The 13,363-nt window shown below is 41.0% G+C and overlaps 1 protein-coding gene across 2 annotated transcripts in view; it reads left to right on the top strand.

Annotated features, from left to right (window-relative positions):
• LOC122811674 (zinc finger CCCH domain-containing protein 10-like) overlaps nucleotides 1–13,363 on the top strand; it is a 3,783,075-nt gene that overhangs the window by 2,772,182 nt on the left and 997,530 nt on the right. For both annotated transcript variants that reach the window (XM_044083671.1, XM_044083670.1), the window contains one exon: nucleotides 4,960–5,043. In XM_044083671.1, coding sequence (XP_043939606.1) covers nucleotides 4,960–5,043 — 84 coding nt within the window. The remainder of the gene's footprint in view (nucleotides 1–4,959; nucleotides 5,044–13,363) is intronic.

Raw genomic sequence — 13,363 nt, 5'->3', positions numbered from 1 at the left:
GTACAATGAGAAATCATTCTTCACAAACATTCTGCTGTCTCCCATTTCTAATAAACTTTGTCCTTCTCCCACAGTTTAGTCAGAATCAGCTCCTTCTGTTGGTAGGATTGCATCTTTACTATTAAAAGTCTAGGTTGCTTTCTTATAGCCAGGTTTAGAGCATACACACGATGTGGCCTTTCAACTAAAAAACTCCTGCTGTGGAATACCAGTTCAGCTGCTGAGCAGTCTCATATTCAGCAAGCATTTTCATCATTTCGACCTCTGATTTTTGGAGCTTTATAATATCATCTGAATATCTGTTTAAAGCTTCTTCCATTTTTCCAACCTTTTGTTCTTTGTGTTGATATATTCAATCAGAGTTTTGTTTATTTTAATGAGGTCTGTATGCAGTTGTCTTATGTCTTCCTGTAGGTTATTGGAAGTCATAAGCTTGCATTGTTTTTTTACTGAACAGCTGTAGAACTTTCCCCAGACAGTGTTTCTTCCTCACTTTTTGTAGCTGATTTTTTCCAGGTTTTCTGTATTTCTTTATTCCTGGCATCCAGGCCTTGCACATATTCAGCAGTTACTGAAATTTACTCAAACACAAGTCTACTGGCCACCTCTGCTGAGTTGCTGTCTTCACACTGGGAGAGGTAGAAATAAGCCATTACTCAGTGTGCAGTGATCTTGGAAGACGCATGTTTGCAGTTAGTTTTGTCTGTCCCATCACAGCTCCAGTAATTGCTGTCTACAGTTGCTTGCTAATTTCCTTGAGAATTTGTGTTTAGATTGCCCTGCTGTATAAGATGGAGCACTTGGGTATTATTTAGAAAAAAGAGGCTGCTTTCTGGCAAAACAAGCTAATATTAAAGCAGAGTATGTCAGCTTGGCTATAGAATTTTATTTATCAATTTTCACATCTAGTTTACAAATCCTTTTTTGAGCCTTTTAGTCCTTACTTTTTGCTTAGGATGTTGCTGCTTAGCCAAGACATGTCTCTGCAGAGCGCTGGGGCTGCCTTTGAATCACATATTTTCAATAAACTTTTGTGTAGACATCACACCAAAAGGATTTGAGATTTAGATGGGCATTTATGAGTAGACTGCTTTCCAACTACTCTAGCTTATTTTGTTGCTTCTCAGTTCTTTTTTATAAACATCTTTATTAAATTATCCGTTAATACATAGGCACACATACATTAATAGAAAAGAAAAATCATATTAACATTTTTCATTTGCATGCATTATACATTATTTATATGAGTTCTTTCTTTTTAATCGTCATTCATTCATTAATTACATAACTTGCTCCATTCCTGCCTTTTCTTAAACCTCACTGCTCCTCCTCCTGAACATTATTCTGCATGTATCGTTCACACAAATTCCATTTATTAATATGTAGTTTATCCATTCCCTTTTCTAAAGATCCCATCTCCATTTCCTTTATCCCTTTTACAATATTCAATATTTCAATTACAGTTGGTTTAGATTTCAATATTCATTTTCTAACAATTCTTTTTCTTGGCAGCCAATATCATTAAACTTTGTAAGACCTTAGCAATTCAGATCTTGTGTCCTAGCTTGAAAGAATAATTTCTTTAGTTACAGCCATTTGCTCCACCAGCATTTCTGTCGAGTTCTGTATAGGACATTTCCACTAATCTAGTTTAAGGCCTACCACCCCAAGTAGAACACAGTACATCTTGGTATTCAGTCAACATTGACTGCTAAGAATTATTCTAAAAAATAGTTTTACAGACACATAATCATTAGTATTATATTTACAAATATATTATCATTTCAGGCTTTCAGGAAGTATTCATTCAGCAGATGTGCCGCACATCCTTTGTGCACCACAGTAGTCTCAGTGATGCTCAACACCTTATTCTTTGAATTCTTCCTTGTGTGTGTCTATCTGATCTTGGAAGGAACTAGAGAGGGTAGATGTTCATGCTTCACTTGGTAGTTATAAGAGATGTTTCTTGAAGTGTTCTTTGAAATATCTAAGATAGTAAGTACTGTAAAGGAGGGGAAGAACCTGTCACTGTTTCATAAAGATATTTGGCATTATAGACTTCGTGACACAACTGACATCAATGAAGCATAATTGTACAGGTCTGCTCTCTGTCCGTGTTTAAGTGTTTTAAGTGTTTAAGTGCATTTGCTGATCACTGAGAAGTCAAGTTCAGGAATAGTCTTGTCATCATCAGTGCCATATAACTGGTGTCTTGTTGATCCACAAATAAGAGAAAAAAGCTAATTTGCTGTCTTTTCCCCACACCACTTGTGGAACTTCAGCAGGAGAATGATCCATTGCCTTTGGAAAGTATGGTTACTGCTGTGTCAGCAGTGGTGGAAAATGTAGATAAGTTTGACATTTTGAAAGAGGAGCTAGAGAAAATAAATGGCATTTTGCTGGACTACATAACCAGAGCCAAACTTGAACTGAAAGATATTAAAGGACTGATCAAGTTATGGTACAAAATGCGACCCTGTAAGAGACTCGGCAATGGCTGAGAAGCTAAAAAAATTTTCAGAGTTAGAATATGGGCAGGAGGAAAAAAATCTTTGACTGGTAGTTGTGCCTGAAAGATGCGCATGATCAAGATTGTGTCAGATATATAGCATCCCTATTAGCAGAATGGACAGGTGTTCCTCCACAAGACTTAATCAATGAATAAAAACACAGGGTGGCTCTGCTTCAGCAGATACCACATACAATTGTAGTTAGATTTCATAGCTTCGCTGTTAAAGAACAAGTACTTAGCTTCAAAGGCCAGGGAAGAATCTCACTATCCAATATAATATGTATGTTGAGCAAAACGAGTTGTCAGAGACAAGGCTGCTAAAGGCAGAATTTAGACCAGCTATGAAGCTTTGCCAGCAAAATGACTAAAATTTTAAGTTATACCCTGTCTCCTTAAATGTAGCACTGCTAGGGGACTTGGTGATGATCCTGTCAACAGAAGATGCTTTGACTAAACTGCAGTAGTCAACTTCTACAGAAAGTTCAGATGGCTCAAGAACTGTTTCAGGTACTTCTCAACATTTTAGAGAGCATAAATCCTCCAGCAGACAGCCGTTAGATGCATTTTGTGTCTTTAAAAGAAGATTTCATAATAGGCAAAAGGCAACTCGTGTTGCTACACTAGCAGCTCTCCAGCAACACCACACTGGGTAATGAGTGTGTGCTTTGCTTTCATAGTATCGGGATTGCTGAAGCAGATGAAGCAACAAGACACAGTAATTACTTAGAAATTAAATAACAAGTCTGTCTTTGAGTTTGTAGGTTCATGGGTTCATAGATTAGTACTAAGCTAACTGCCCTTGCGAGCCATTTTAAGCCTAGCCAATTATCCCTTGTGAGACTGAAACCCTGCACCTTGTGTTTGTAAAGCAAACACCTTAACCATTACGCCACCCTCCCAGTTCATTACGTTTAATTGGTTTTTAGTACTCACGTTTGTGGCAGGCACCAAAGTAGGTTTAAGTGGCATATAACAGTTGGTGTTTCATGGGGGTGGAGCGTCAGTCCACTTCATATTGCAAACCTTTTATATTGCAGTGACTTTGACAGATATGAAGTGCACTGGACTTCAGCATTCTTTTTCTCTCTTCTAATATTAAGCACTTCAAAGGGTGTCATCGTCACCCTTTGTCTTATAATTTGCTATTGTTGTAAATAGTTTATAGCTTACTATCAAAATAAGGAATGCCGCAATATTTTTTGTTTAAAAGATCGACTAATAATGTTGATTTTAGGAAGTTTGTTTAAAACAAATGTCGAAAGTGATAAACACGATGACACTTGAACTCCCAAATTTCTGGATTCAAAAGTCCATGTTTCTATTTACTTTTTGCAGGGGGGTCTAACTTCCCCTGCACCCACCTCCCTGCATATTATGTATACAGCTCCAAGATTGCACTACAGTGAGGAAAAGGATAATTTTCCCAATCTGCACTGTACCGTGATCTCCATTCAGAAAGTTGACTTCATATTAGCAAGTGCTTGCTCATATTCACTAATATAACTTTGACCACTTCCAGTTCAACATTACGACATTTTGAAAACAAGCATTCGACCAACCTGTATTCACCTACGTGCTATTCTGTATTTTGATAGTAAACCATTTATTATAGATGTCTAGGGTAAAAAGTGTTTGTAACTGTTTAAAGTTGAATTATCTTTGTGTTATTTTTTAAAGGTAACAAGCTTGTGGGTGTGCCCCTACTGTATATCAGTTTCCTAAGTACGTTCAGAGGTGCAGGGCATCAGAAATAAATTAACATTCACCACTCACATTTGAAATGCTTTAAAAGACATCACATTTAAACAACAACCAACCAACAAAAAAAAAATTATTACCCTAAGGCTCAGTACACTTTTTAAACAAGCAGTCTTTTGAATGCATTTTTAAATGTGATTGGTGAATGTTAATTTACTTCTGATGAAATTCTGTAGTAAATTTAGAACAAAAGCAGTAAAGCCAGTGTTGTGCTTGGTGGTTCCTTCAACAGTTTTTTTTTTTTTTTTTAAGTCTGTAACCCTGCTGTTGAGTTGGGGGTGGGATAACCTGCATTATTGGGGTGGAGCATTTACAGTGACACCCCCTTTGTAAGTTTGCATTCTTGTGCATTTGCTAATGAGATCTACTACCAGGCAGTGTTTTGCAAAGCCTTAAGCCCACAATGTGCCTTGGACTACTGTCCCTCTCTAAAGGATTGCAGATGTACTCCCCCAAGATAGACATGCCTATCCTCCCTTACCAGTGCCTTCAAGCTCCTTAACCACTAATCCGACACTTGTCACCTGGGCTATAGTTGGGAATTTAATCCCTCTCTGCCACATTGCTAGCATAATACTGTGCTTATAAAAATTGTACCATCAGCTTTTGTGAGGCTAGACTTTTAAATGTAGGTTAATGAATGCCGTGGACTGTGGAAGTGCAGCTTAACTGTTTGATATCTTTTCTAGGTATCATTGATAGTGACAGAAGAACTTCATATCTTCAGCTTTGATGCAGTTCTTGAATATCAGGGTCTCTCTATCAATTTAGAGGTAAGTGTTTTTAGGTAGTGTGTTCTTGGCAAAATCCAGTAAGTACAAGAATGGGTTATAGGCTTCTGTGAAAATGAGAGGAAATTATTTGCATTGTGGTTTGTTTTCTTTTTGAATATCATATAGATAAACACTAAAAAAAGAATACAGCTATGAAGTTGTCTGTTTTCATCCAATTAAGCCTTTGGGTATGTCAGAACTGAACGGATACAACCTTGGCAACGTTTTTGAATCTGTGAATCTAGGGCTTTGACTCGTCCCTTGCCCATAATTCCTTCTGTTCCCCTAAGCTACCTCAGATCTTGTTTTCCACTTCTAGTGGAAGCACATGCTCTATGAGTGCTCTAATCTTCTTTGCTTAGCTAAGTAATATTTTTTTCTATATTGTGTATAGTTTTTTGCTAGTAGGTGCTTTTACATATAACTTTTGCTTAAATCTCATTTTTTTCTCCTTGTTTAAAAAAATATATATATATTCTCAGGAGATGTTTCTTGTTTTGTTTCTACCTGCCCCTAAGCAGCCGGCTTAACATTAAAGTTTCTTCTTCTTCCATTTTCTTGCTTTGGTAATTATATTCCATCTTTTTTGTACAGCTACTGTAGGTTGATGGTGTAGTTGTTTTACTTGTGCTTGTGGTCTTCACATTATGGAGGGCAGGGTCCATGGATTTAAGAAGTGCACAGCCTGCAGACACAAAATTCCCCCACAGGACAAGCACTCAAATGTGTGTTGTCTTGGTGTGACATACCTAGACTCTGTGAAGTACGTACTTTATTTGGTTTGATAGAGTAGCAGGGGTGCAAGGACAAAACTGGTCCTGAAGGGTGGTCTTCTTAGCCAGTTGGGAACGTTGGCATCTCCTGCTTTGTCAGTTTCTATTTCTTCAACCAAGAAAGCTAAGAAACCTATATCCTCAAAGGAAAAAGAAGGAGAAAGAGACCAAAGGAGAAGGGATTAGAAAAGAAGTCTAGAAATCACTCTCCGGATCCAGCAGAACTTTCAAGCCTGGCTCAAAAAACTCCATAGTGTTTGGATCTGAAAAACATTCCGTTCCATACTCTGCCTCCTCCATGCTTTTCATTGGAACCAGAGAGTCTGAGGTTTCACTCCCCCTTCCTGCAGGAGAGTTGCTCTTCCCAGCCACCTTCAGTGGCTTTATCTCTGAAGTCCATCAACTCCACAAGGACCCTCATTGAAGTGGATGTTGACAGGATGATGCGGCGGTTCCTCCAGATGCAGATTCAGCTGGTGGTCCTCTAGTGCTGTTCCCTTTAGGCCCACCAGGTTTAGTCCCATCTGCCCCACTAAAGTAGAATGGATTAGAAAAGAAGTCTAGAAAACCTCAGGCCAATCTTAGGTCTAAGTCATCTGAGTCAGTTTGTGAAATGGGCAAAGTTCTGGATGGTCACAATTCACTCCCTTCTACCTCTGTTGAGAAAGGATGACTGGATGTGCTCCATAATCTCCAAGATGCCTACAATCATATCAAGATGGTGAGGCAGGCCAGGAGATTTCTGCTTTTCTGTCTGGGAGCCAATCATTTTCATTTCAGGATACTGCCCTTTGGTATCACCACAGCCCCCCCAGGTATTTACCAAATGCATGGCAGTGGTAGCAGTGCATCTCAGATTGCTAGGGTTATAGGTGCTGCCATATTTAGACGATTGGCTCCTTAGCGCCCCAACCATGAATCTTATAATTCAACAAAGGGATTTCTTGCTCCGTCTTCTACAACATCTGGGGATTACAGTCAACCAAGCAAAAAGTCATTTGACACCTAAGCAACAAATAGAATTTGAGTGCCATCTGAATATGATCAGTCAAACAGCCAAATTCATACAGTCAAGGATCCCCCCCCCCATACCAGGTACTTGTTTAAGTTTTTCACCCCCCCCCCCAGACTCATTCGTTGGCTGCTGAAGTTTATGGCCTCACTGAGCGCACTAGTTCCTCTAGCAAGATACTGTGTGTGTGTGTGTACCGTATCATTCCAGTGGTCTCTGAAATTGCATACATTTCATACTCACATTCGGTTGACCCCATCTGCAGGGCGAATATCAGTTGGTTACTGACATTTACAGTGGTGTCAGACAGTCGACCATTCTCCCTACCACCTCCCATGGCTTGCAGTAACCACATACGCTTCCATCCTGGGGTGGGGTGAGGCATTTCAAAGGGAAAATGCCAGTATTTAAATCAATATCTTGGCGATGAGGGCAGTCCTCCTTGCACTGAAGGCCTTTCTGTACCCTGTTCCCAAGAGTGTGATTTCTATCCAGACAGACAGTATGGCAGATGTCTGGTATATCAGCAAGCAAGGGGAATGCGCCCATACCCACATTTGCTGGGAAGGCTGTGTGTGAGACAATAGGCAATGCCTTCCCATCATATTCTTCAGCAAAGCACATCCCAGTGATGTCCAGTATTTTAGTGAGCAAGTTGAGGATTTCCATTCTTCTGCCTCACTTGTGGTCCCTCAGTCAAACGGTGGCAACACAAATCTTCAGTCACTGGGACCATCCTTGTCATCTTCTTGTTTCATATGGTAACATCAAGTTGCCCTGATCCCTCCACAGAGTCAGTCACCAAGGGATACCATTGTCCACATCTGCCACCCCCGGTCTTCTATATGTGTTTTCCTCCCATAACTCTGGAACTAAGGTTATTCAGAAAGCCAGATGGTACAAGGGCATTGCTCCATTTTGGCCCCGGCAGGTTTGGCTTCCCTTTCTCTGGCCTCATCCTGTACATCCTCTTTGGATGGTGGACTTGCATCCAGATTTCCTGAGTCACTCATTATGGATAGCCTTACCTGGATGTAAAGACCTTGAAACTAACCACATGGTTCCTCTAGTTCTAACAATGGCCAGAGATGCCAGATTGTCTGCTTCATTGGTTCACATTTTATCAGTTTCACAAAAAAATACTAGAAAGGTTTATCTTCGCAAATGGAAAAGGTTTACTGTTTATTTGGGTATGTTCAAAGGGAATAGATCCCTTTTCGGCACTCTTCCATCCATCCTGTACTTGTTGTCCGATCTTTTCCAAATAGTTCCAGGTTTTCAACAGTTAAGGTTCAGCAAGCAGGTACTTCCAGTTTTCACATTTTTCACAACCAAACTCCCATTGCTCCCCTAAAAATTTCAAAGCCTTTTGTAAAGGGAGCCTTCCCCTTTAGACTTCCAGTAAGGGACACATTTCCTGCATGGGACATTACCATTATGCTACATGCTTTAACTCAGGCCTCCCTTCAACTGGCAGCTACAATGGGTTTAAAATACCTCTGTTGGATAACCATTTTTCCAGTAGCTGTTATTCCTGCAAGGAGGATCTCTGAGCTGCAAGCATTGTCCTGTAAACCCCTTATATGGTTTTACATATGAATAGGGTATCATTGAGAATGAATCCCAGTTTCCTCCCAAGGGTGGCATCAGGAGTGAACTTTAACCAGACTGTCAGTCTACCAGTGTTCTTCCCAAAAAATTTTCTAACAAAGGAGAGTATACTTTACACTTACCAGATGTTCATCAATAACTCAGATTTTATTTACATGGGATTAGAAACAGAATATTTAATCAGCTACTTTTAGCTTTTTCTAAAGCAAAAACTGGGCAAAGTGTTTCAAAGGTCACTCTGTCTATGTGTCTTTCTGATTGTATAATGTTTGTTTATAGCAAGCTTAGACTGTCTTTGCACAAAGAATGAAGGCTTCTTCTACACGGCAATAGCTACCCCTACTACCATTTAACACAGAGTCCCTATTTATGATATTTGTGCTGCGGCAACTTGGTTTACAGTTCACATATTTGTGTCTCATTACAAATAGGGTATACAGTCTACATCCCATATCTCTTTTGGCTCCCCCATCCTCAGGAATATCCTTCCTTGATACCACCAAGGTGTTTTGATAGCTTAGGAATCTGTCCCAAATGTTGAATCAGGCAAAAACAGCATCTGATATGAAAGTTGTACTTACTGTGTAAGATCCATGTTGTCTTGGTTCAACATCATGCCCTCCTTTCCCCCTTCCTAAGTTATCTGGTGCTTCTTTGGATCAGATGGACTTCACCAGGGACCTTGTACTTTTACAGCCTTTGTTGCTGTTTCTCTTCCTGCTCGCTTCACTTTTTAGTCCTTTGTATAAGCTAAACCTATCTGTACAGATTATTAAATAATGTTTCTGGCTGTGAGCAGGCAAACTCAATCTAAGGTAACTTGTGGGAACAGGGTGAATGTATGGGTAGGGTTGTCAGAGCCCTGGATCCACACCTTCTAAAATGTTGCCGAGGTCTAATCCAATGTACCCAAAGGTAGAACTGATGAAACCAAGACAACACAGATCTTAAGAGTTACAGTAAGTATATAACTTTCGTTTAATTTTCAAGCATGCCTTGGGATAATGTGGATCATCTAGGGGGTGTCAGCAGGTACAGCCACAACAAAGCTTTTCATTTCTTGCAGTCCTTATCGGGTTAATTTTCTCATTTTTGCAGTCCAGGCTCACAATGACAGTGTTCAAGGATTACTTTCAAGAAGATGGGAACAGCACTTTCTTCCCTCATTTCATTCCTACTGGTCACCTGGAAAGGAGCTCTAGGTTAGTTTTCACAAGCAGTCTGTTTCTGAAGCCTTCAAACTCTTTTCTTGTGTTTCTTTTATCACAAAAGTTAAAACTGCTCTCATGCAGTGGACTGGATTAGAAAATACAGATGCAGTGCATGGTCTGGATTACAAAATACAGTTACAATAAATAGACATGCTGGATAATAACCATCATTGTGTATCTGTTAGTGAACAGTGTTGTCAGAAGATAAGAAGACAGTACTTCTATGTACCATCATAGTAATCATAAACATTTGTAGCATGGACATAGATGTTAATACATCAGTGTCTGTGTCAGTGAGTAGGGATAAACTTCCTCATAAGAGCACAATTCATGAGAAGCAAGTGCCTGGGAAAAATATCTACCTCTTTTGGCATTTAATAATAGACCAATAAGCATGCTTATGCTACAGGGTGATAGAATACATAGAGATGGAACCTGAACCTTGAGGCATGTTTGGGTTTACGTAGATGTTCTTCGTGTTTCACTGATGTTTATCGTGTTTCACTGTTGCAGTCATGACTGTAGGGTTCTCCCCTGCCGGCAGGCAGTCCTCAGTCGGCCAGAATCCCAAAGTCTGGGTCCGGCGTCGGCTGTTCAACCATGCTTCCTGACGTCAGAGCGCCAGGAGTACAAAGCTGACAGCCAACGCCATGTTTTCCAGTCTTTCTTGCCGTGCGGTGATAGCAGTTCGCAAGTGCTGGTCGGCTGACTCCTGACAACCTTTTTTGAACAAAACTTCAGTCCGAAGATTTTATTCTCCTACTCAAGCTAAGTACCCCGTTGGGGAAACTTTTTTCTTGCTCCAGTCCGATGTCAGAAAAAGTTAATAATTGTATTTCATGTGGGAAGCAAATACCTCATAAGGATTTTCATTCTTAATGTATTCCTTGCCTAGGCCCTGACCACGACGTAGCTAGTTGTCGGTTTTGTGCTAGATTCAATCAACATACTATTAAACTAAGGTACGATTTTGCATTTCATTACTTCGGTAGACGTTTTAATTACAAAATGTCGTCGGATACGGTTCCAGCTACCGGAGTTCACAAACAACGCAAGGACAAAGACAGGCCTCCGAGGTCCAAATCTGATGATATCGCACAAGCGCAGCCAGCTTCAGGTTCGGCCGTCGTCAGTGAGGCGCTTTTGCAGCCCCTGTCGGCCATTTCGGAACCGATGGCCGAAACGGACTCCCACGAGGGAGCCATCTAAGCCTTTCAATGTTTCAATTGCAGGACCTTCGGACAGTGCTCCTTCGGATGGGTCCGGAGCCGCTGTGCAGGTACCGGCTTCCGAATGGGTTTTCAGGCCTACTCAGCTTCTGATAAAGGCAAAGCCAAAGACAAAGGCAAAGACTCCTTCCAAATCAAAGACTGCAACACAGGCCTCTTCTGATCCGGCTCCCAAGTCACAGAAGCAGTTACTTAAGATGGCGGAGGATTTACTTACTATGATTAGGGGTTTTCATCCCCCTCCAGATAAAAGGCCAAGGCAGGAAGTTTATTATGACTCCTCTGATCAGGCTTCTGTTTCTTCAGTTTCTTCTTCTGACCAGGAATATTCTTTCCCTCCTTATGAGGATTCTGATGCTGAGGAATCCATTCCTTCAGCTTCTCCCCCTGAGGATTTCTCTTTTGGGGAAACCTTGCATGAAATGAGGGAACATTTCCACTGGGAAGGACAGGAGTATTCGGAATCTAAGAAAAGACTAAGGGATTTTCTTCTTCTTCCCCAACATAGACCCCTGGCTGTTCCTCCTATTTTGGATATTGTGGATGATGCTTTTTCGGAGGCTAACTTAACCCCAGACGCTTTCCCTCCTGCTCCTGTTAAGCCTGACAGATATTACAGGGTTCCTGATTCCCACCAGTTTTTGTACAAGAACCCTACTGCTGACCCTGAAACCATTTCACAGGGTCCTAAGGGAGTTAAGGCCGCTTCTGCCAAAAAACCCATTCCCACTGAGAAAGATTCCAGATCTTTAGAAAGATGGGGCAAAAAAGTGTACACTTCTGCTACTTTATCCATTAGGGCTTTAAACTGTCAGTTTCATATGCTGAAATACCAGCAATTTCTCCTGTCTGTTATAAAACAAAAGCTTACTTCCATTTCCGTCTGTGCAGATGATAAGGAATTACATGACTTAATGCATGCCACTGAACAAGTTGGGAAGCATGGTTTATACTGTGGATTTGATGCCTTGGAGGCTTCTTGTAGGGCTGCTGCCTCTGGCACAGTCATTAGAAGGCATGCATGGTTAAAGGAACAAAATTTGCCTGATCAAGTAAAAGTTAAATTATTGGATGCTCCTGTTCAGCATAATGTTTTGTTTGGATCTAAAGCTGAAGAGGTGATTAAAAAGATGGAGGACAAGGCGAAATCCATGCAAACTGTTAAAGATTTCTTACAAGTACAGCCTCCCAGATTTAGCAGGAATTGGCCTTTTCCCAATACAGACAGGCCTCAGAGGGGTAGATACAGACGCTCCCGAGGAAGGCCTCAAGCACAAGCCTCTTAGACCAAGACAGTGGACTGCTTCCACCCCTAGAGGGGGAGAGGACAGGTCGCAAACCCATAGGAAACAGACTCAATGACTCCCTCTGTTGGGCTGCAGGAACTTCTTGCCTGGAAGCCCCTCTCAGAGGAAAACTTTCACTTTTTCACCAAAATTGGACTCATATAACCCAAGACAAGTGGGTTCTGGATGTGGTTTTAAGAGGTAACAAATTCCATTTTCATACCCTACCAAGGCCAAGCGCATGGCCAGATCTTCCAAAACATCAATGGACAGAGGCCTTAAACCAGGTGGAAGCTCTTTTGGCTATGAAAGCCATAGAACTAGTTCCGCTTTCAGAGATGGGACAAGATTTTTACTCAAGGCTCTTTCTAGTCCCCAGGAAGCAAAATTCATGGAGACCCATTCTGGATCTGTCAGTCTTGAACTCTTTTCTAGAAATACCAAAATTCAAGATGCTTACTCTACAGCACCTACTTCCAATGCTGACCAAAAATGCATGGATGGTGACTTTGGATTTAAAAGAGGCATATTTACACATTCCCATCAGGCAGGAGTGCAGAACATACCTCAGATTCAAGGCCGGGTTGAGGCATTATCAATTCTCTGCGCTGCCCTTTGGATTGTCTACTGCGCCCAGGGTCTTCACCAAGTGCCTGGCTCCAGTAGTAGCTTATTGCAGACTCAAGGGAATTAAAATTTACCCTTATCTGGACGATTGTCTTATTCAGGCAGACAGCAAGGATGTCTTACTCCAGCATCTAGAATTTGTTCAGAAACTTCTCAAGTTCCTGGGATTCACTGTCAACATAAAAAAGTCAAATTTGACTCCCTCGCAACGGATGACTTTTCTGGGTGCTCTTCTAAACGCAACAACCCAGATGGCATTTCTGACATATGAAAAACAATTACAGCTGGCTTCAACTTTCAAAACCTTGGCAACTTTAACTCAGCTATCTGCAAGGAAATTCTTGCAGGCTTTGGGTTACATGGCCTCCTGCATCCTTCTCGTACCATATGCAAGACTACATATGAGGAAAATACAGTGGTACCTAAAAAGTGTATGGTCTCAGCATTGCCACAGTTTAGACATACTGATCTCCGTCCTGCCTTGTCTTCAAAAGGAATTCCTTTGGTGGTCCAAGGCATGTACTCTAAACAAAGGAAAACCCTTCTGTCTGCCTCCTGCCACTCAGATACT

The sequence above is a fragment of the Protopterus annectens genome, chromosome 9.part0, assembly GCF_019279795.1.
Source record: "Protopterus annectens isolate FY-2018-M chromosome 9.part0, PAN1.0, whole genome shotgun sequence".
Taxonomy (NCBI): domain Eukaryota; kingdom Metazoa; phylum Chordata; order Ceratodontiformes; family Protopteridae; genus Protopterus; species Protopterus annectens.
This window is presented reverse-complemented; position numbering and strand designations above follow the sequence as displayed.